General features: G+C 35.8%; 1 protein-coding gene across 1 annotated transcript in view; it reads left to right on the top strand.

Annotated features, from left to right (window-relative positions):
• The window catches only part of CAGE1 (cancer antigen 1), a 49850-nt gene that overhangs the window by 10132 nt on the left and 18260 nt on the right, over positions 1–21458 (top strand). The window contains exons 4-10 of the mRNA XM_037045372.1: positions 1781–2839; positions 4727–4876; positions 6757–6867; positions 8834–8914; positions 9123–9245; positions 17954–18058; positions 19827–19897. Of these exons, the coding sequence (XP_036901267.1) occupies positions 1781–2839; positions 4727–4876; positions 6757–6867; positions 8834–8914; positions 9123–9245; positions 17954–18058; positions 19827–19897 (1700 nt within the window). The remainder of the gene's footprint in view (positions 1–1780; positions 2840–4726; positions 4877–6756; positions 6868–8833; positions 8915–9122; positions 9246–17953; positions 18059–19826; positions 19898–21458) is intronic.

Raw genomic sequence — 21458 nt, 5'->3', positions numbered from 1 at the left:
ATAAATGCAAATTTTCAAATATGGTAAGTATTGCGAATAAAACTTACATATGAAATGTAAGTAGCCCTGGCTGGTATGGCTCCGTGGGTTGAGTGTCAGCCTGCAAACTGGAAAGGCCACTGGTTTCATTCCCCGTCAGGGCACAGGCTGGGGTTGCAGGCCAGACCCTTGGTTGCGCGTGTGCAAGAGGCAACTAATTGAAGTTTGTCTTGCACATTGATACTTCTCTCCCTCTCTTTCCCTCTCTGTTCCTCTCCCTCAAAAAAATAAGTAAAATCTTTTTAAAAATGAAGTGTATGCAAAATGTATATAACGTTATGTACATACAAACTGCAGCAATGATTGGTGCTGCAAATAAAAGTAAGGTAAGTGTCTTACAACCTTGGTCAGGGAGTTTGGAGAAGGCTTCCCAGATGTAGTGGGAATTGAGCTGAGCTCTATAAGATGAGTAGAAGTTAATTAAGTAACTGGGGCTGGAAGAGCTTTCCATGTAGAAGTAACATGCAAAAAATCCGTGGCTGCAGGGAGCATGGTCCCTACTAGGTCCTGAAAGAAGACCATGGTTGCTGAGTTGGAGGGAGCAACAGGGATGTAGTAGATGAGGATGGAGAGTAGCATGGGTCAGATATTATGACCTTGTAGGTTCCAGTAGGGATAGTTGTCTTTATCCTAGAACAGTGAAGAAACATTAAAATACAGAGGTTTAGCCCTGGGCAGGTGGCACAGTTGGTTGGAGCATCATCCCATGCACCAAAAGGTTGCAAGTTCCATTCCTGGTCAGGGCACATACCTAGGTGTGAGTTTGATCCCCAGGCAAGGTGTGTACAGAAGGCAACTGATGGATATTTGTCTCTCACATTGATGTGTTTGTCTGTCTCTCTCATCAGTAAACATATCCCTAGGTGAGGATTAGAAAAGTAAAATAGAAAATATAGGGGTCCAATATCTAAATTCTAGAAAGTGATACAGCCCACTCCTACAAATATCTTTTACTGTTTTTTTAATGTAATCATTTCAACTTTGTTTTGCTACAACGTACTATCCTTTTTAACCTCCCCCCCACTGACCAAACCTGTATTTTGGGCAGAAATCAACCATAAGATGTGTTCACCTGGCATTCTAATGTTTACGAGAGTCATAGCACAATGAGATAATGGTTTAATGAGAAATGAAAAAAGGACTCAAAAGAGGCCTCACAGTCTGTAGGGTAATTGGTAAATTTGTTTTAATTTATGTGAAGTCAAAGAATGCATGTTATATGTGTCCAGAAAATCTTGTATCAGAGAAGATGATGACTATCAAAGTTTAATTTTTTTTGTAAAAGGAAATGGGATACACATTTTTAAAAAGATTTTATTTATTTATCCTTAGAGGGGAAGGGAAGGAGAGAGGGAGAGAAATATCAATGTATGGTTGCCTCTCATGTGTCCCCTGTTGGGAACTGGCCTGCAACCCAGGCATGTGCCCTGACTGGGAATTGAACCTCGATTGTGTGGTTCGCAGACCCGCGCTCAATCCACTGAGCTACACCAGCCAGGGCTGGGATACATATTTTTACCATACACCTGTTGTTTGTGCTCTGCTATGCTGTTAGATAATATATATACATTTAGCAATTAATAGTTAAGTATTTTTGTTAAGTAGGTGTTATTATTGGAAGTAGATATAGTTATTTTATGACTGAGGACACCAAACTAGGGATCTACGATTCAAGACCGGCTCTGACTTCAAAGTTCAAGGTAATTCTACTCTTTCACTCTTATTTAATCTTAATTTATAGGTTGCAGTTTCTTCAAAAGAGATACAGAATTCTGGGGAAATTCCTGAGATGTCAGTCAGTCACCAAGAGGAATTTGCAGTGGAGGACATGGAGAGTCTAGAGATTGTGTCAACTTATTCTCCTGCAGGCATTGTGTGGAGTGGTGGGGCATCTGGGGAGGACTGTGAGATATCTGAGGCAGAGCAAAGCTTGGAAAACTTACATCCTCTGGAAGAGGATATGGCTTTAAATGAAGTCTTACAGAAATTAAAGCATACTAACAAAAAGCAGCAAATTCTGATCCAAAACCTACAGTGTACTAACATATACTTAGAGAAGAAAGTTGAAGAATTACTGGTGAAGACTAACAAGCAGCAGGTGTTGGTTGATATCATAAATAAGCTAAAGGAGAATGTCGAAGCATTAATTGAAGACAAATACAGAGTAATGATAGAGAAGAGTGAAACTGACAAGACATTGCAGAATTTGCATGATATATTAACCAAAACCCAAAAACATCTTCTGGAATCTAGAAAAGAAAAGGAAATCTTACAGGTAGAGCTTAAAAGGATCAAGGGAAATTATGTTTGTCTACAGGAAAGGTACATAACTGAAATGCAACAAAAAAACGAAACTGTTAGTCAGTACATAGAGATGGGCAAAGCCTTAAGCAAGAAAGAAGAAGAGATAGAGAGACTGCAGCAACTCAAAGGAGAATTGGAAAATGCTACCACTTCTGCTTTGGACTTATTGAAAAGGGAAAAAGAGTCCCGAGAACAAGAGTTCCTGTCTTTCCAGGAGGAATTTCAGAGACGTGAAAAGGAAAACCTGGAAGAAAGACAGAAACTGAAATCTAGACTTGAGAAATTGGTAGCTCAATTTAAAAATGTGCAATTCGTGTCTGAAAGTGAAAGGGCCAAGAATACAAAGCTTCAGCAGAAGATCAATGAAGTAGAAAATCAAAATGCAAAACTTCAGCAGCAGGTTGCAAGGAGTGAGGAGCAAAATTATGTCCCTAAATTTGAGATAGCTCAGTTAAAGGAGCACTTAGAGGAAGTAATGAAATCAAATATCACAAAGGTACGATCACAAATTCAAAATCTCTGGTGTATGAATTTCAGGAGTCTCTAATAATCTGGTGATGCATCTTTAGGCATGACAAGTATTTTTGCATAAAGAATTATTAAGCAAAAAGAATGGAAAATGCACCACAGGTTTGGAGAAGTTTCTTTGGTTCTTGGGTACTTGTATTACAGAACAGCCATTTCAAGTCTTGTATTTATTATGGTAAAGGTGAAAATTAATGTCGGAATTTTTGTGGGTACCTCTGACCAATAATATGAAGCATCCTTTGAGAAAGAATTTTTTAAGTGGGGATTTTAATCTTTTCAACAATAAAGTAAATAATATAATTTCATATTTGGTTTACCAACCTATATCACATTAATTTTGTAAAATTATAAACATGTTTATTAAGATATAATTGATAAATAACATTCTATTAGTTTCAGGTGTACAACATAATGGTTTGGTATTTGTATATATTGCAAAATGATCACCACTGTAAATCTAGTTAACATCAATTAAAAACTGAGAATAGGAGAGCCTCATATCAATATTTTTGGAGGGGCTGTAATTTGGTATTCTCTGCAGTTCAAATGGCTGTTTTAGCAGCCAACAACCTGGAAGGATGTCCCAGAAGTAATAATTTTCACAAGACAGAGTAAACCTATTTGTTGTATAGGCCTGCCTTAAAATAGTAGTACAACCTTAAAAACTCTGACTACTTAGAAAGAAGGCTAATCTGAAAAAGAAAAATGTCTAAGTTTATTTTTTATATTTGTTATACCTTGAGCTGATACTTTGCCTTGAAGATGTCCTGGGGGGACTCTCTTTCGTGAATCTGTAATCAGTACATATACTCGCATATATTGTTGGCAAGTATGGTAAATAATTCTATTTTTAGTGATTCTTAGGAAACTATTCTCTCTGTTTAAAAACTTTCTCTGTGATCTTTTATCCAGAAAGAGGAAGAATTATCTAAGCCAGTGGTTCTTAAACTTTAGCATTCATCAACATCAGCTGTGAAAATGCAGATTGTTGGGGCCCAACTCAGAGTTTCTGATTCAGAAGGTGTGAGGTGGGGCCTAAGAATGTGCATTTCTAACAAGATCTTAGGTCTCACTGATGTTGCTGGTCCAGGAATCCCAATCTGAGAACCACTAACATAAGCAAAGCTGACATTAAGTTTAGCTGCTAACCAAATCATAACAGTTTTTAAAGCAGTAAACTCTGAATAAATTAGTGTAAATGTACAGAAGTTTATCACAGTGTATGAATTTTTTCTTCAGCTTTTTAAAAATAAAATTCTTTGTTTTCTCTTGAGTAATCAATTTCCTTAATGTCCCTAAATCATTCTTACTCTGCTTTTAGTTTTGCTTTTTATTAACTCTAGGACCATTTTCTCTAAGTGTGGTCTGGGAGGGTCTGTTAGGTCAAAAATATTTTCATAGTAATATAAAGATGTTATTGCCTTTTTTACTCTCATTCTTTTCTACAAGTATACAGTAGAGTTTTCCAGAAACTAAATGACATGTCAAATAATTGTTTTCATGGCTGATACAATGTGTGAAGCAAATATGAAAGTCAGCTGTCTTTCATCAAGCCAGCATTAAAAATATTGGCAAAAAATGTAACAGTCCCACTCTTTTCATTAATTTTTTTTGGAAAATGCAGTAATATTTTATAAAATTGTTACTTATATTGACAAAGTAGAATTGTTGTTATTTAAAAGTAAATATTTTTAAATGTTCTCATTTTTAATTTTAAGAGTATAAAAGGGTCCTGAGAACCAAAAAGTTTGAGAACCACAATTCAGAGCTTTTACTGGTGTTTTAATCAGCATTTTACTTTAAAAGTAATCCAGACTCTCTCTTATTGTGACAAATCTGGATTGTATACACATAGGATGCAAAGATAATACCTTCTAATTTGTTCCTGAATTACTCACCTTGTGAAGAAGAGAGCCTGAATCCCCCAGATGTGAAAAGGACTTTCCAGCCAGCCTTCAAAATTCACAATCTTGTGGCTCTGATGACAAGGCTTCTCACATGCCAGGTAATTTTAAAAATGCTTATTTTTATTGGGTGAGGGAGAAATTACCAAGGTTTGACTTAAAGCAAAAGAGGCAATGTGAGGTGACAGAATTCAGTCATGAAATAAAATAATGGAAGATAAAGTAAAGACCCTTAAACCAACCAATCAGCTTTTTCTTCCTCCTATTGCTTCTTTCTTCAACACCTAAATCCCACAAGTCTACGGTACAGTAACATAACATGATAGGAAATAAAGACTCCCAGTGAAACTCTTCATTTAGCACTTCCCATTTTCAGGAAAGCTCTTTCAGAGCAGTAGTCTTACACTCTGGGTCAGTCTGCTCCTAGGGATAAGTTATTGTTTGTATTAATGAGCTGTTTACCCAAGCTAAAAATAAGGCTTCAGGGCAAAGGTGGGGACAGTGTAGAGCTGTGTACGTTAGTAGAATGAAAAAAGAAGTAAGTGTCAGGTGAGTTTGAATCCTGACTTCACCACTTCCTGGGTGTATGACTGGCCAAGTAACTTTACCTTAGTTTCCTCATTGTGTGTAGGGGAATGATACTTGCTGCCACCCTAGAAGGTAAGGAGCACCACGTTTAATGAGAACATTAGAGGACATGATACTTGATAGTTTCTCAAATTAGCTGCTCTCTTTCTTCCACTTTTCTTCTACTTACATTTCTTTGATCTTTAGTGCATTCATCTGAGCCAAAGTTTGATGGCATAGGTTTGTGATGTTTCTGATCCAGCACAAACCTTATTTCTATTTTGTCTTGGCTCAGATGTGTTGAACACTAGCATTTACTGAATGTGAGACACTGAGCTCAGTGTTTTATGCAGAGCTCACAAAGTAGTGGTCCACAGACTATATCTACCTAAAGTTGTGTGTTTAAATATTGGGATTTGATTGTGGCACAGTCTCTTCTTGTGCCACAATCTTCTTTTGCCTCTGCAAAACTTTTCACTGCATCTTGCCCTTCAGACATATGCTTACTCACCATATTTGCTCGGTTTTCTCCCATCTTGCTCATGGCTACTGTTCTTTCTCAGTTTTATTTGCTAACTGCTTCTCCTCTACCAGACCTCTCAGTAATGAAGTATAGATCTTCTTAGTACCAATACTACGTTTTCTTATTCTGTCTCCCACCCCACCAGGACATAAACCTTCAAGATTAGAGACCTGGTATGCTGTATGTCCTGTATACCTCACACTGATTAAGCTTCTAATAGGCAAATATTTGCTGATTTCCCAACCTGTTCTTGAAGCCATTTAAGTTTACTGTTCCTACTTTTCATGGATTAGCTCTTACACCATTCTTTATATTTTTATCAGCCTTTAAAAAAATGTGGATAAACAAATCAAGGCTTAGAATTGTTGAGTTTCTTGTCCAAAGTTTCACATATGATAAAATGGTTGAGTTTAGGCAGAAATCTCTTAGGCAGTCTGACTTCTGTGCATTCACTTTTGAACCTTAGATTATTTTGGTACAAGTACCTTCATTCTAGAGTTTTATCTTACTGAGGATGTCTGATTACTTTGGTGTCAGTTACAATAATTTGTCTAGAATTTGAATTTGTAAACCAACTAGGTTAGGAAGGAATGGATGTATGAATGCATGAACATGTATAGTTATTATAAATGAATATTAACCTCCCAGTGATTATATTAACCTGTTTTAGTAACAGTTTATGTACAAGTGTAAATCTATATGAATTCTTTCCACACTAACCTTTTATTGGATGTCTCATGATGAGTAATTGAAGAATTTAGTTCAATATTATTTAACCTCCTTTGGTTTAATCATTTATTTTGGGAGGGAAATTTGTTTCATTTGTATTTTTTCCTTCTTTTAGCTCTACTGAAAACATTTTAAACTAGCTTCTCAAACTGTTATCTTTAGGACATCAGCAATCTCACTGCTGAACATTTCAAAGAGAGTAAGAAAGTTAGTGATACAATGCTGCAAAAATTGAAGAGTTTCCATCTTAAAAAGAAAAATTTAGATGAAGAGGTACTGTATGTATTCTTTGTTCTAAAAGTTATATTACTCTGGCTGGGTAGCAGTTGGTTAGAGCATCATCCCTATATGCCAAGGTTGGGGGTTCAATTTTCAGTCAGGGCACATACAAGAATCAAACAATGAATGTATAAATAAGCAAAACAACAAATCAGTGTCTGTCTGTCTCTCAATTACAAAATTTTAATTAAAATTGTATCATTTTTAGTGAAAAAAATAGTCAAAGTAAAAGGGAGTATAAATATATCCTGAAAAAGAGAATCCTAAAATTTAGATTTTTTTAAAAGAATTGTTTTTGTGCACCCTGGGTGGTGTGACTTAGTTGGTAGGTCACTGACCTCCAAACCAGAAGGTCACCAGTCACGACACATGCTTGGGTTGCAGGTTCACTCCCTGGTGCCTATGGAAGGCAACAGTCAATGTTTCTCTCCCTTTCTTTCTCCCTCCCTTCCCCTCTCTCTAAGAAATAAAAAATAAAATAAAATAAGAATTGTTTTTGTGGACCAGCTTAGCTTTACTATGGCTCTCATTAAGGAGACATATTGTGCAACATTTGACTTATGTAATAATGTAGGTCTGTATTAGAAAGTCTTGTTCATCTACCAGAAAAATTGGTATGATTATTTTTTCACTTTTGCATGGCATTACTGATTTCTGAAGAACAATGTATTTTGACATTTTTATAGTGATTACAAAGTTTATCACTTGGAATAATGTATAAACTAAAAACAAATAATTTTATTTTTCATGTGAAACAAGGGTAAGGAAGAGGCTCTTGAAATTTCTTCAATTATTCTTTTGTTGGTGTAGTGTTACAGAGATTAAAAGATAAAATTAAGAGAGTAAGTTAAGCCCTGGCTGGTGTGGCTCAGTTGGTTGGAGTATTGTCCCATAAACCAAAAGGTTGCTGTTTTGATTCCTAGTCAGGGTACACCTAGGTTGTGGGTTTGGTCCCTGGTTGGGGCACATACAAGAGGCAACCAGTTGATGTTTCTCTCCCACTCCCTCTCCCTGTGTTCTCCGCCTCTCTAAAATCAATAAGCATGTCCTCGGGTGAGGATAAAAAAACACAGATAGAATAAGTTAGATAGGGATGGTGATAACAGAATGTCAACTTGTGCCATTTTTAATCTGAGAGAAATACAAAAGTGACAAATTTATCTAGCTAAAGGAATAAAAACATTTAAATCTGAAATCTTGGATTATTATAACAACCTTAATTCTGTGCTATCAGGAAATTACTTCTGTGAACTGAGGGAATAGAAAATCAGTGTTGCAGGTATTCTGGGGAAATTCTTTGGTCTCCTAGCTAACCTGTAGAGAAAAGGATCAAAAAATAAACATGCACAGAAATAACTGACCTCCACTTCTTAAACCCATCTTCAAAAATAAGCCTACTCTGGCTAAGATGGAGGCGTAGGAAGACACACTGTGCCTCCTCACACAATCAAAATGAGTGCAACAAAAATTTAGAAAAAAAATACAACCAGTACTGACAGAAAATTGAACTGTATGGAAGTCTGACAACCAAGGAGGTAAGAAACATCCATCCAGTCGGGTAGGAGGGGCGGAGTAGGGTGGCCTGGTGGAGAGGCACAACCAGACCAAAAATATGGCCCAAACAAAAGAACAGATCAAAGCTCCAAAAATAATACAACTAAGTGACTGAAGATTTGGTGGAGGGCATGGAGAAAGAATGAAGTGGTTGGGAATATAAATGATACAAGATTGGCCATTAGCTATTAATAGCTGAAGCTAGATGGTAGCTACATGGTGGTTCATTAAAGTTTTTTCTCTTTTTAAACTCTTTTTTTCTGAACAAAAGCTGTAAAAATGGCATGTCTTTTGGGAGACCAGGAATTGAACTTTGCATGGTTTGATGATTTTATTATAAATTTTATAGAATGTAGTTTTATTTACTCTTCTTCTCTGAAATGTAAAATGCTTTTTTCTCCCCAAGCTACAGAAACATAAAGACAGAATCGTAACTTTTAGAGAGTTAATTGCTAATGAAAAAGCATTTCAAGATCAAGTGATCGATGTGAGTTTAACATTTACTATGTACTGTCTTTAATATGCAAAAATATAATTTCGGATGTTTATATTCTTTTGGCTTAAATCCTTCTAGCTCTAAGTTCTACACTTCTAGCTACTGAAATTCTCTTTGTTTCATTAGTAAAGTATTTATTTTTAAATGCTCAAAGTAGTGTGAAAGTATTAGAAGTGAGAACAAATATATTGAATCTCAGGTTACAGATTTTGATTCAAATGAAGCCAAGAGTGCGAATTCAAATGAAGTCAGAGATGTACCTACCTTATTGGGAGCCAAACTGGATAAGTACCACAGTCTAAATGAAGAGCTTAATATCTTGGTAAGAAAAACTTTTTGTTACTTTGTTATAATTTTTACATATAACACCATTTTATTAACAAATTTAAGAAATTTTCTCATTAAAATGGTTACACACTGGTATTGTGGCAATATTATTTACCTACAAAGTAGAGAACTGAACTTTTGCATTTTCAGGTTTTGAAATTTTACATAATGTCCCATCTGATTTCTGTTTAGACTAATCAGATTAATTTCTTTCAAAATGTAAAAATCAAAAAATATGTCCGTTTTTCATAGTGAATGAAACATACTTACATTGCTGTATATGCTACCACCATTCTTACAGCAATAGCTGTTTATAACCACCATGATTAAGGGGTGCTTTGAGAAACAGCATTCATAGTTTACTTTAGATGGCACCTAAAGAAAAGGGCATCACTGCACAAGAGAAATAGTAATTATGTATCTTAATGAAGGTGTTAGCTTATGGAATGGTGGGAATCATTTTGCAGTATGTAAGTGTATCAGATCAAATTGTATACCCAAAACTTTCACAGTGTTGTATGCCAATTATATCTCAGTAAAGCTGGGAAAAAATAAAGGCAAATAAATAGGAAAAATGTGTTAGAAGAAAATGAAAATATGATATTGGTAGCTGGATAGTTACCAATCCATTTGGATATTGGTAGCTACAGAGTTACATTCCATTTGGATTCCACTATAATGAAAAGGTGGTTAATTAACCTAATTCATTTTAACAGCAGTTATTTAAAGAAGTCTATTATACTTCTAAATTATTAAAAATATGCATATATGCTAAATTTAGAACATACCCATTTATCTTTTTTTAAGTATAATTTCCATTTTATTTTTTTCCAGAGAGTATTTCTTCAGTCCTTAGGATCTAGCTCCTTACATGGGCTTTGGTGGAGGTCACGGGACAGCACCAATAGGTCTAAATTGAAGTGGGTTGCTCAGTCCTTCTGGACTTCACAAGAATGATTCCTGACTACCTTGTTGTGAATAACACAGTCACACAGTAATGTAGTTTCACATACAGCTTGGAAAGCACATAGGCATTGAAGACACTCGCTTCAGAAACATCCCTAACAGCTGCTGCCTCTACTATGTTTCTTAATGGGCTTGTGCTTAGGCACACATTGGGCATAGCTGGTGCAGTGAATAGGCTGTATATGGACATGGCCTGTTCCAGCACACCATTGTTCCTTCTTTTGGGGGGAGGATCCTCTTAGAGGAGAGGACCCAAGAGAGCCCCATTTATCTTTAAAAGAGTAAAAAGTCCATTGCTGTGAAGGCTTCAATATTTCTTTTCTAGGCTGACAGTGACCAGAGGGGAGAGGGGAGGGAATTTTAGGGGAAATAAGGGAGGGATTTAGAGGAACCTATATAAAGGATACATGGACAACAACTGAGAAGGGTGGAAATGGGAGGGAGGGAGGAGGGAGGGGGGAGGATGGGGGGTGGGATGGGATGGGAGTAATAGAAAACTGTACTTGAAAAATAATTAAATAAAAAAATTGGGGAAAAAATATTTCTTTTCTAATTCTTTTTTTTTTCATTAAAAACTAATTGACTTCCCACAAAAGGTTAAGAAATGCTAGTCACTAGGGAGAGAGAAAGCTAAATCAAACATAGCCCCTGCTTCTAAGAAATCTAGAAAAGAAGATAAAGTACATAAATAATTATTTACAAAGAGTAAAGGGAAAGTTTCTTAAAAAGAGATACGGTGACTCGTATCTAAGAGAGGAGATGTATGTAGAATGATGAGTTCAAAGGAAGAACAGATGACATCCAAGTGGGAGAATCATGGGAAACTTTGTAAAAGGGATGAGAGTTGGGTCTTGAAGATCAGTAAAATTTGAGCATAGGCATTTAATAGGAGAACACTCAATAAATTCTGTCATTCATTAGCAGTTCTATGCTTCAGATGTAAAATATGATGAGAGTGGACCTTAATCTTCCAAATATTGGGAAACTAGAATGAGAAAAAGGACACAAATGGGAGTGTATGAGACATACTGTGTTGCTTTAAAAATGTTGCTTCCATCTTTTTTGTACAAACTGTCTCAGAGAAAGCAAATAATTGATGAGGAAGAGTTCTTCATTGAAGAATGTAAGCTATTGAAAACAGAGGAGGAGGTTGAGGCAGACATACTGTGCCTCCTCATACCACCAGAAGAAGGACAACGACAAATTTAAAAACAAAGAACAACCATAACTGACAGAAAATCAAACTGTATGGAAGTCCAACAACCAAGGAGTTAAAGAAAAAATATTCATCCAGACTGGTAGGAGGGGCAGACATATGCAGCCAGGTGGAGAGGACTCGCAGCAGAGTAGCGGCTGGTGGAGCAGGTAGTCCACACATTTCCATGCAGATACACCAGGACAAACTACTGCAGACTGAGACAGACCACACAACCCAGGGCTCCAGTGTAGGGAAATAAAGCCTCAAAGCCTATGACTGAAAAAACCTGAGAGAGTTGAGGAGATGGGAGAAACTCCCAGCCTCACAGGAGAGTTTGCTGGAGAGACCCACAGGGTCCTAGAATGTACATAAAACCACCCACCTGGGAATCAGCACCAGAAGGGCCCAATATTCTTGTGGTTAGTGGCAGAAGTGACTGAGAGCTGAGAGAGAGCTGAACAAGCACTATTGTTCCCTCTCAAACCCCTCCCCCACATACAGCACCACAGCATACAGCCATGTGGGTTGCCCTGCCCTGGTAAATACCTAAGGCTCCACCCCCCTACTACATAACAGACAAAAAAAATATATAGCCCAAATGAAATAATAGATCAAAGCTCAAAAAATAGAACCAAGTGATGAAGAGATAGGCAATCTATCAGATGCACAGTTCAAAGCACTGGTAATCAAGATGCTCACAGAATTGGTTGAATGTGGTCATAAGTTAAATGAAAAAATGAAGGCTATGCTGAGTGAAGTAAAGCAAATTGTACAGGGAACCAATAGTGACGGGAAGGAAACTGAGACTCAAATCAATGGAATGGACCAGAAGGAAGAAACAAACAAACAAACAGAAAAGAAGGAAGAAACAAGAATTCAAAAATGAGGAGAGGTTTAGGAACCTCTAGGACATCTTTAAACGTTCCAACATCTGAATTATAGGGGTACCAGAAGGGGAAGAGGAAGAGCAACAAGTGGAAAAGTTATCTCAACAAATAATAAAGGAGAACTTCCCCAATCTGGCAAAGGAAATTGACTTCCAGGAAGTCCAGGGAGCTCAGAGAGTCCCAAAGAAGGTGGACCCAAGGAGGAACACACCAAGGCACATCATAATTACATTAGCCAAGATTAAAATGAAGGAGAGAATCCTAGAAGCAGCAAGAGATAAGGGGCCAGTTACCTACAAAGGAGTTCCCATCAGACTGTCAGCTGATTTCTCAAAAGAGAGCTTACAGGCAAGAAGGGGCTGGAAAGAAGTATTCCAAGTCATGAAAGTCAAGGACCTACATCCAAGATTGCTGTATCCAGCAAAGCTTTCATTTAGAATGGAAAGGCAGATAAAGTGCTTCTCAGAAAGGTCAAGTTGAAGGAGTTCATCATCACCAAGCCCTTATTATGTGAAATGTTAAAGGGACTTATCTGAGAAAAAGAAGATAAAAAGCATGTACAGTAAAATGACAGCAAACTCACAATTATAAACAGCCACACCTAAAACAAAACAAAACAAAAAGAACAAACTAAGCAAACTACTAGAACAGGAACAGAACCACAGAAATGGAGATCACATGGAGGGTTAGCAACAGGGAAGTGGGAGGAGGGTGGGGAGTACAGAGAATAAGTAGCATAGATGGTAGGTAGAAAATAGATAGGGGGAAGGTTAGAATAGTATGGGAAATGTAGAAGCTAAAGAACTTATGACACACAGACATGAACTAAAGGGGGGAATGTGGGTGGGAGAGGGTGTGCAGGGTGGAGGGGAGTGAAGGGGGGAATGGGGCAACTGTAATAGCATAATCAATAAAATATATTTAAAAAAACAATATAAACAAACAAAACAAGGAGGTAGAGAACAGACTGATTTCCAGAGCAGAAGGGGATTTGGGGAAAATGGTGAAGGGATTAAGACATACAAATTGGTAGTCACAAAATAATCATGAGGATGTAAAGTACAGCATACACAATAGTCAATAATATTAGAATAACTATGTATAGTATTAGATGGAGGTAGTGGAAATATTAGGAGAACATTTTGTAAAATATGTCATTATCTAACCACTATGCTTTGCACCTGAAACTAATGCAAAATAAAAAATAGTGGGCAAAAAGATTTTGGCAGACACTTTCTTAAGAAGATACATAGATGGCAAATAAGCACATGAAAAGATATCTTAGGAGGTAAATTAAAACCACAGTGAATACCACTACACACCTAGTAGAATGCATATTTAAAAGACTGAATGGAAGACATTAAGACACTGAAGCAGTTATAAATAAATGGAAAGATAGTTAATGCTCATGGGTTGGAAGAATTAATATTATTAAAATGTCCATACTATCCAAAGTAGTCTATGGATTCAATACAATATCTATGAAAATCCCCATGACATTTTTCACAGAAACCAGACAGTCCTACAATTTGTATGTAACACAAAAGACCCCAAATAGGCAAAACAACCTGAGGAAAGAGGAACAAAACTGGGGACATCATGCTCCCTAATTTCAAACTCTATTACCATGCTATAGTAATTAAAACAGCATGGTAATGTTTTAAAAAGAAACACATAGATCAATGGAATAGAATAGAGAGCCCAGAAACAAACCCACACATATCTGGTCAATAAGTTTACAACAAAAGGGCGAAGAATATTTGATGGGGGAAAGGACAGTCTCTTTAATAAATGGTGTTGGGAAAATTGGACAGCCATGTGCTAAAGAATGAAACTGGACCAATATCTTTCTTGTACCAATCACAAAAATCAACTCAAAATGGACTAAATCTTTAACATAATATCTGAAACCATACACCTTTGTGGGGACTGGGTGTATGGACAAGGAAACAAAGGAGAAAAATCAGGACAACCTAATAGCTAAATAATAAAATATTTTGAAAAACTTCTAGAAGAAAATGTAGTAAGTTTCTTACTACAGGTTTTGATGACAATTTTAAAAAATCTGACAGCAAAAGTAAAAGCAAGAAATAAAAAATAAACAAGTGGGGCTACATCATACTAAAAAGCTTCTGCACAGAAAAAGAAATCAACACAACAAAAAGACAACCTATTGAATGAGGGAAAAATATTTGCAAATCATCTGATAAGGGATTAATATCCAAAATACATGAGAAACTCATACAAATCAAAGCAAAAACAGACTCCATTAAAAATGGGCAGAAGATCTTAATAGCTATTTTTCCAAATAAGACATGGCCAACGGGTACATGAAAAGATGCTCAACCTCACTAATCATCAGGGAAATGTAAATCAAAACTACAAAGAGATATCACCTCCCACCTGTTAGAATGGCTGTCATCAAAAAGACAGGAAGTAAGACATATTGGGAAGAATGTAGAGAAAAGGGAACTTTTGTGCACTGCTGGTGGGAGTGTAAATTGGTTCAGCCTCTATGGAAAACAGTATGGAGATTCCTCAAAAATTAAAAATAGAATGACCATATTACCCACAAGATCATTATGCTAAGGGAAATAAGTCAGAGAAAGATAAATGCTATATGATTTATCTTATATGTGGGATCTAAAAAAAAACCCAACAGCAAACACAAAACCAAGCTCAGATACAGAGGACAGGTTGGTGGTGGTTGCAGGGAGGCATGGAGAGGGAGGGGAGTGGGAGAAATAAATGAAGGTGGTCAAAAGATGTATATACAAAAAAGATGGGACAAACATTTCTGGCATTTGGGGAGCTGAAAAACTATGAAGGGGAGATAGTTGAGGAATGAGTAGCTTGGAGAGTGAATGACTGACATACCACAACTTGATCAGTCAGTGGAACCCATGAGGGTACAGAGGAAGATGTTCACTTGGGAGTTGAGGGGAAAGTAGGTGCTTCAGTTGAGTGAAAGCTGGGAGGAATGTTTGGGGGAATAGTCCAGTAGCCCAATAGAATCCAGACTCTGGAGGAGAGTGTGAGCGTTCCTCTCCAGCTTCAATGCCATGGATTCTTATGCCATGGGTTCACCTCCTGATCTGGGTCGGGGGTAGAGGTGGGGAGACTGATCATACCAGGGGTTGATGAGGATATAGAGTGATTGCAGTTCTTATATACTGGTGGTGAGAACATAAAATGGTACAACTACTTTGGAAAATATTGGGGCAGTTTCTTAAAAAGTCAAACACACACCTACCACCATTCTACTCCTAGGTATTTACCCAAGGGAATTGAAAGCATATGTTTATACAAAGACTTGCAAATGAGGGTTCTTAGCAGCATTATTTGTAATAGCCAAAAATGGAAAACAGCTCAACTGTCTACAGCAGATGAATGGATGACCCATACAGTGACGTAGTTATTTTTTAAAAGATTTTTATTTAGTTATTTTTAGACAGTGGGGAAAAGAGGGAGAGAAACATCAATGTGTGGTTGCCTCTCACATGCCCCTTACTGGGGACCTGGCCCACAACCCAGGCATGTGCCCTGACTGGGAATGGAACCCACGACCCTTTGGTATGCAGGTGGGCACCCAGCCCACTGAGTCATACCAGCTAGGGCCTTCTTGTTTTGTTTTGTTTTTTAAAGAATGGATTTCTTACACATAGGCAACCTAGATGAATCTCAAAATAATTATACTTAGTGAAAAGAGACAGATGAGTAAATACTATTTGGTTCCATCATATGAAACTCCAAAAGATACAGACTAATCAATGGTGACAGAAAGCAAATCAGCATTTTCCTGGGCGAGCACAGAGTGTGGGAGTCAGGAAAGAAAAGCAGACAGGAGGGAGGGATTACCAAGTGGCAAGAGGAAACTTGGGTGGGAGGAGCAGTGATGGATATGTTTACTATCTTGATTGTGGTGACGGTTCCATAATTGTATAGATCTGTGACAATTTATCAAGTTGTGCTCTTTAAATATATGCAGTTTATTGTATGCCCATTATACTCTCAAAGCAGTTAAGCTTAACATTCTTTAGCAAAAACTTAAAATTGTACATTCATTTTCATTATAATCCAAAAAATGATTTACAGAGCTATCCCTTCATCTCAAAAATAAATATTCTTTAAGAAATTCTATGCTCTTCTTTCTTTAATCTGAGTTTAAGCAAATAAAAATTTAATTGAGGACTTATAAGAGTTATTACTTTGATCTGGAAAGCTATTAGATAAATTCAAACTATGGATTTCTTAAAGAATTCCATGAAGTCTATAATGAAAAAAAGAAGTGAAGAGGAATTCTACAACCACACATTGATGTTTCTCTCCCTCTTTTCCCCACTGTCTAAAAATAACTAAATAAAAATCTTTTAAAAAATAACTATGTCACTGCAGTAAAACATCATAAGTTATGTGAAGTTGAGAATGAAACTCTACCCTCTAAGAGCAAGGAGATGGATTGCAAAAGAACAAAATAGAAAAAGCTGTATGCTAATGGTTGATAAATATTTTCCACTTCCTGACATATCCTTTCAAAAATCCTTTACATTCTCTTCACCTTGGTTTCATCTGTTAAATTTAGGTGATAATATCTGTACTCCCTAGTTTAAATAATGTATGCAGTCAGTTCAGTAGGACCACTGATTCAAAATCATCTCATTAATTCATTTACATAAGAAAGAAAAAAGTTGGTATTTCTGAAGTGAATTTGTTGATCTTTGCTTCCAGGGGACATGTATTTTAAGACATTAGAAGATTGATGGCCATTCTTAACATGGTTATTTAATGGGGATATTGTTGTTTTTTTTCTCCTGTTGTAATTTTCCTTTTTTTTATGTTGTAATTGCTTTGAAAATTAAGGTAACTGTTAAGGGAACTTGTGAACACCCTTTCCTAATAATTAATCCTAGATGTCACTTTTAGGATACAGATTTTAATTTTTAATGGTTTTCTGCAAATAAAAATTCAACCATAGGTCAGAATATGACATACATTGAGCTGAGACTTTTTTAAAACTGGCAGTCATTTATTCAAGTGAGAGCATTTATCACAGCTGAAAATACATTGTCAAGCACAACAACAGTATTTACTCAGATGTAAGTAAATCTTTACATTGGTTACATATGGAAAGATGGTAGGAAAGAGTTGGAGGCTGATAAATACTTGTATTCACCAACAGGCGTTTAATTATGTGCAAAGCAGTTTCAGAGTGTTAAATTAGAGAAAAGCCAAAACATAATTTCTGCTCATCTGTTCTAAATGCAATCAAACTAGGATTTGGTTCATAACAACTTTTTAAAAATTTTATTAAATTGACTGGGTTGATATAGGTTAATAAAATTGTACAGCTTTCATGTGTACAGTTCCATAATACATCATCTACATATCGCATTGTGTGTTCACCAGCCAAAGTCAAATCTTCTGTTACCCTATGTTTGACTCCATTTAACATTGTCTACCTCTGCACACCCCACCTGGTAGCCACCATAGTGCTGTCTCTATTGGTTCATAGCATGTCTTGATTCGCCTACAATAAAACTCAATTTGAGAGAATATTGGAATAAAGTATAGCTCACAGTTCTCACTTGTTCTTGGCATCCATGCTTTCATGGCTGTTTTCATGTTAACATTTTTACTTATGTTTCTCCATAGATTGCAAAATTGGGAAATCTTCTAGAGTCAAAAGAAGGCCACTGTACCAGACTCATTGAAGAAAATGACAAGTATCAAAGACATTTAGGAAATTTAATAAATAAGGTACAAATGTTCTTACAGAAATTTTAAAAACTATGTCAAATATTAAAATAATACAATTTTGTAGCTAAAAAGAATCTGAGGGATGATACAACACATTTGTATTGATTTTTTTACTTCATAATCACATTATAAAACATCCCTATTAGCCTTTTGGCTGAAAGGTAGCAAAAGAACTTTGTGTATATCTATCCTGCTGTCAGCAACTTCACTTCTTAATATTGCTACTTCATTTTGAGGGCGATTTTAAGTTTTGCCAACTCAGTGTTCTAGTTTGCCTTTCAGAAACTGCATTAACATATGGAAGCAATCCAAGTGCCCATCAATAGATGGGTGGATAAAAAAAGCCGTGGTACATATGTACGAAGGAATGTTACTTGGCAACAAAAAAGAATGAAATTTTACCTTATGTGACAACATGGATAGACTAGAGGTTATTACGCTAAGTGAAATAAGTCAGTCAGAGAAAGATAAACACCATATTATTTCACTTGTATGTGAAATCTAAAGAATAATACAAATGAACAAACAAAAAAGAAGCAGACTCATAGATACAAAGGACAGACTGATGGTTGCCAGAGGGAAAGGAGGTTGGGGAACTGGGTGAAAAAGGTAAAAGGACTGAGAAGTATAGATTGGTAGTTACAAAATAGTCATGGGGATGTAAAGCATAGCATATAAAATATAGTCAGTAGTACTGTAATAACTGTATGGACTTAGGTATGTATGTTAGGTGAGTACTGAAAATATCAGGGGAACGCTTTTTAAAGTATATAATTATCTAACCACCATGCTTTACAAATGAAACTAATACAAAATAATATTAAATGTAAAAAAATGTGACTTTTCCTTTACATGATTCTATATTTTAAAAACTTTACAATATGATCCAGCAACTCTATTCTTAGGTATATATCCAAGATAAATGAAAACATATGTCCACACAAAAACTGTACACAAATGTTTAAAGCAGCATTATTCATAATAGCCAAAAAGTGGAAAGAATTCAAATGTCCATCAACTGATGACTGAGTAAATAATACGTGGCATATCCATATGGTGGAATATTATTTGACAATGAAAGGAAATGAAATACTGATAAGTGCTGCTGCAACATAGATGATCTATGAAAACATCGTATTATGTGAAAGAAGCCAGTCACATATTATATGATTCTATTTATCTGAACAATCCAGAACGGGCGTATCTGTGACAGAAGGCAGATTAGTGGTTGCCCAGGATTTGGAGTATGGAGGGAGTGGGGAGTGACAGCTAAGAGATAGGAGGTTTCATTTGGGGGTAATGAGAATGTCTTAGGCTTGATTGTAGTGATGAATGCACATATTTGTGAATACATGAAAAGCCATTGAACTATATTTTAAATGGGTCAACTGTATACTATGTGAATTATATCTTAATAAATTGTTCATAAAATTTTTTAAACTGCATAAACTTTGACCAAATGGGCTATATCTCTTAGCTGAGATATATACCACTTATCTAAGAGATGACTGGATCATATTTGATTCACTACAGTTGTCCATTTTTTTATGCTTCACTTTCTGCATGTTGAATAGACATATTATAATTCCATTTCTATTTCTGTTTTCAAAATATAAGGAAGATGTTTTGCCTTTTACAAAACTTTCATTGGTGGGAGTCATTTAATTGAACTTCAACTGGTAGAGATTTTAAAGCAAAAAAATAAATGAAATTAAATAAAAATTCTAGAATTAATCCAAAAATAATTTGTTTAGCTTATTTATTCAAGGTTACATCATATGAAGAAATTATTGAATGTGCTGATCAGCGGCTCAAGAGATCGCATTCCCAGATTGCACAGTAAGTTGAAAAATCTTAGTTTTTAATTTTGTAAACATTTACTAATATTTTATTTTACTCTCTGGCCTTCTAAATTCATTTTTTTCTTAGACTCCTAGAAAGAAGAAAAACATGAAGTTTTATAAATTAAGACCTTTCTTCAATAATATAGTTAGTCTGCTGAATATCTGGACTATCTGAATCACCAGATTTTCATCTTCCTTTCTCCCCCTTTGATTTAGGGGAAGAGGGGCAGGGGGTAAAGGAATTAGTGAGAAACATCAAAAAACTTTGGAGGATATTGCTATAGCATTCAAGTAAAATAACCTTGAAATGCTTAGGATTTATTCACAAAAATTTTTTAATGTACACCAAATGAAATATGCATACATATATCAAGTATCAAATTAAACTTTCCCATTAAAAAGAGATTTAGCTTAAAACACTCCCAAATTAGTGTTTTTAATTCTGCAGTTTTCTCCCTTATTTATTATCATCATTTCTCATATGCTTCTTCCTTCATCCTTCCTCCAATTTTATTTACACTGAGCTGGCTATCTCTAGAGATTAAGCACCCCCCACCCCGCTGAAATGAGTTAGCCCTATAGAAATATGAACTTTCTATAGGGCTAACTCATTACAACATAATTGAAAGACAGCATAGGTATTTGTACTTTAGAAAGTTTGCTTTTATTTTTCACAATTGTTTCTAAGCAGAATGAATTATAAAAAAACAATTTTCTTACTTTTCAGACTGATGCAGGCAAGTTTTAAATTTGGTCATGGACGAGGACATTGTCATACACTCAAGAGAAGTAAAATTAGACTCTCTCTTAGTTTAGAACCAAGAAAACAGCCCACTCACAATGGTGTAGTGAAAATATAAAAGTAAAGAATAACCTAATATTTTAAAAACAATATTAAAGCAATACTTCGGCTATATTGCTTTGGCCCAGTTATTTTTAAAATTCAAAAAAGTTTCAGTTGAGTTGTTGATCTGGTTTGTGTTCAAGAAGAAATCTAGCATCTGAATTCCATGAACATTATTTAAAAGGTTGTCACTTGTGGTTGCTTTATTAGAATTGCCTTGAATGCTTCTTTTAAAATATCCAATGCCCAGGCTCTACTCCCAGATCAAATAAGCTAAAACACCTGCTGGGAATTGCGCATAGGTATATTTCAGAAGCTATCCAAATGATTTTAATGTCTGGACAGGTCATGAACCACTGCCAGATATCATCACCTGGGTTGATTTGCTTTAAGTGATTAGGACTGTCATTTTTTTAAATCAAATATAGTCTGTTATATCCACAAATATTAGTATTTTAATTTAATTATAGTGAATTAGTTCTGATCTGCTTAAAAGGAATATGCTGCTTCAAAAATTAACAAATAGACTTCTGGCCAAGATGGAAACATAGGTGGAAATACTGTACCTCTTTGCACAACCAAATTTAAGGACAACAAAGATTTAGAAACAACAATACAACCAGAACAGACAGAAAAGTGAACTTACAGAAGTCAGACAATGAACCATTCATCCAGACTAGTAAGAGGGGCGGAGTCAGCGGCTGTCAGAGAG

Source organism: Sturnira hondurensis, unplaced genomic scaffold (assembly GCF_014824575.4).
Source record: "Sturnira hondurensis isolate 20B ecotype Veracruz unplaced genomic scaffold, ASM1482457v3 Scaffold0004271, whole genome shotgun sequence".
Lineage (NCBI taxonomy): Eukaryota > Metazoa > Chordata > Mammalia > Chiroptera > Phyllostomidae > Sturnira > Sturnira hondurensis.
This window is presented reverse-complemented; position numbering and strand designations above follow the sequence as displayed.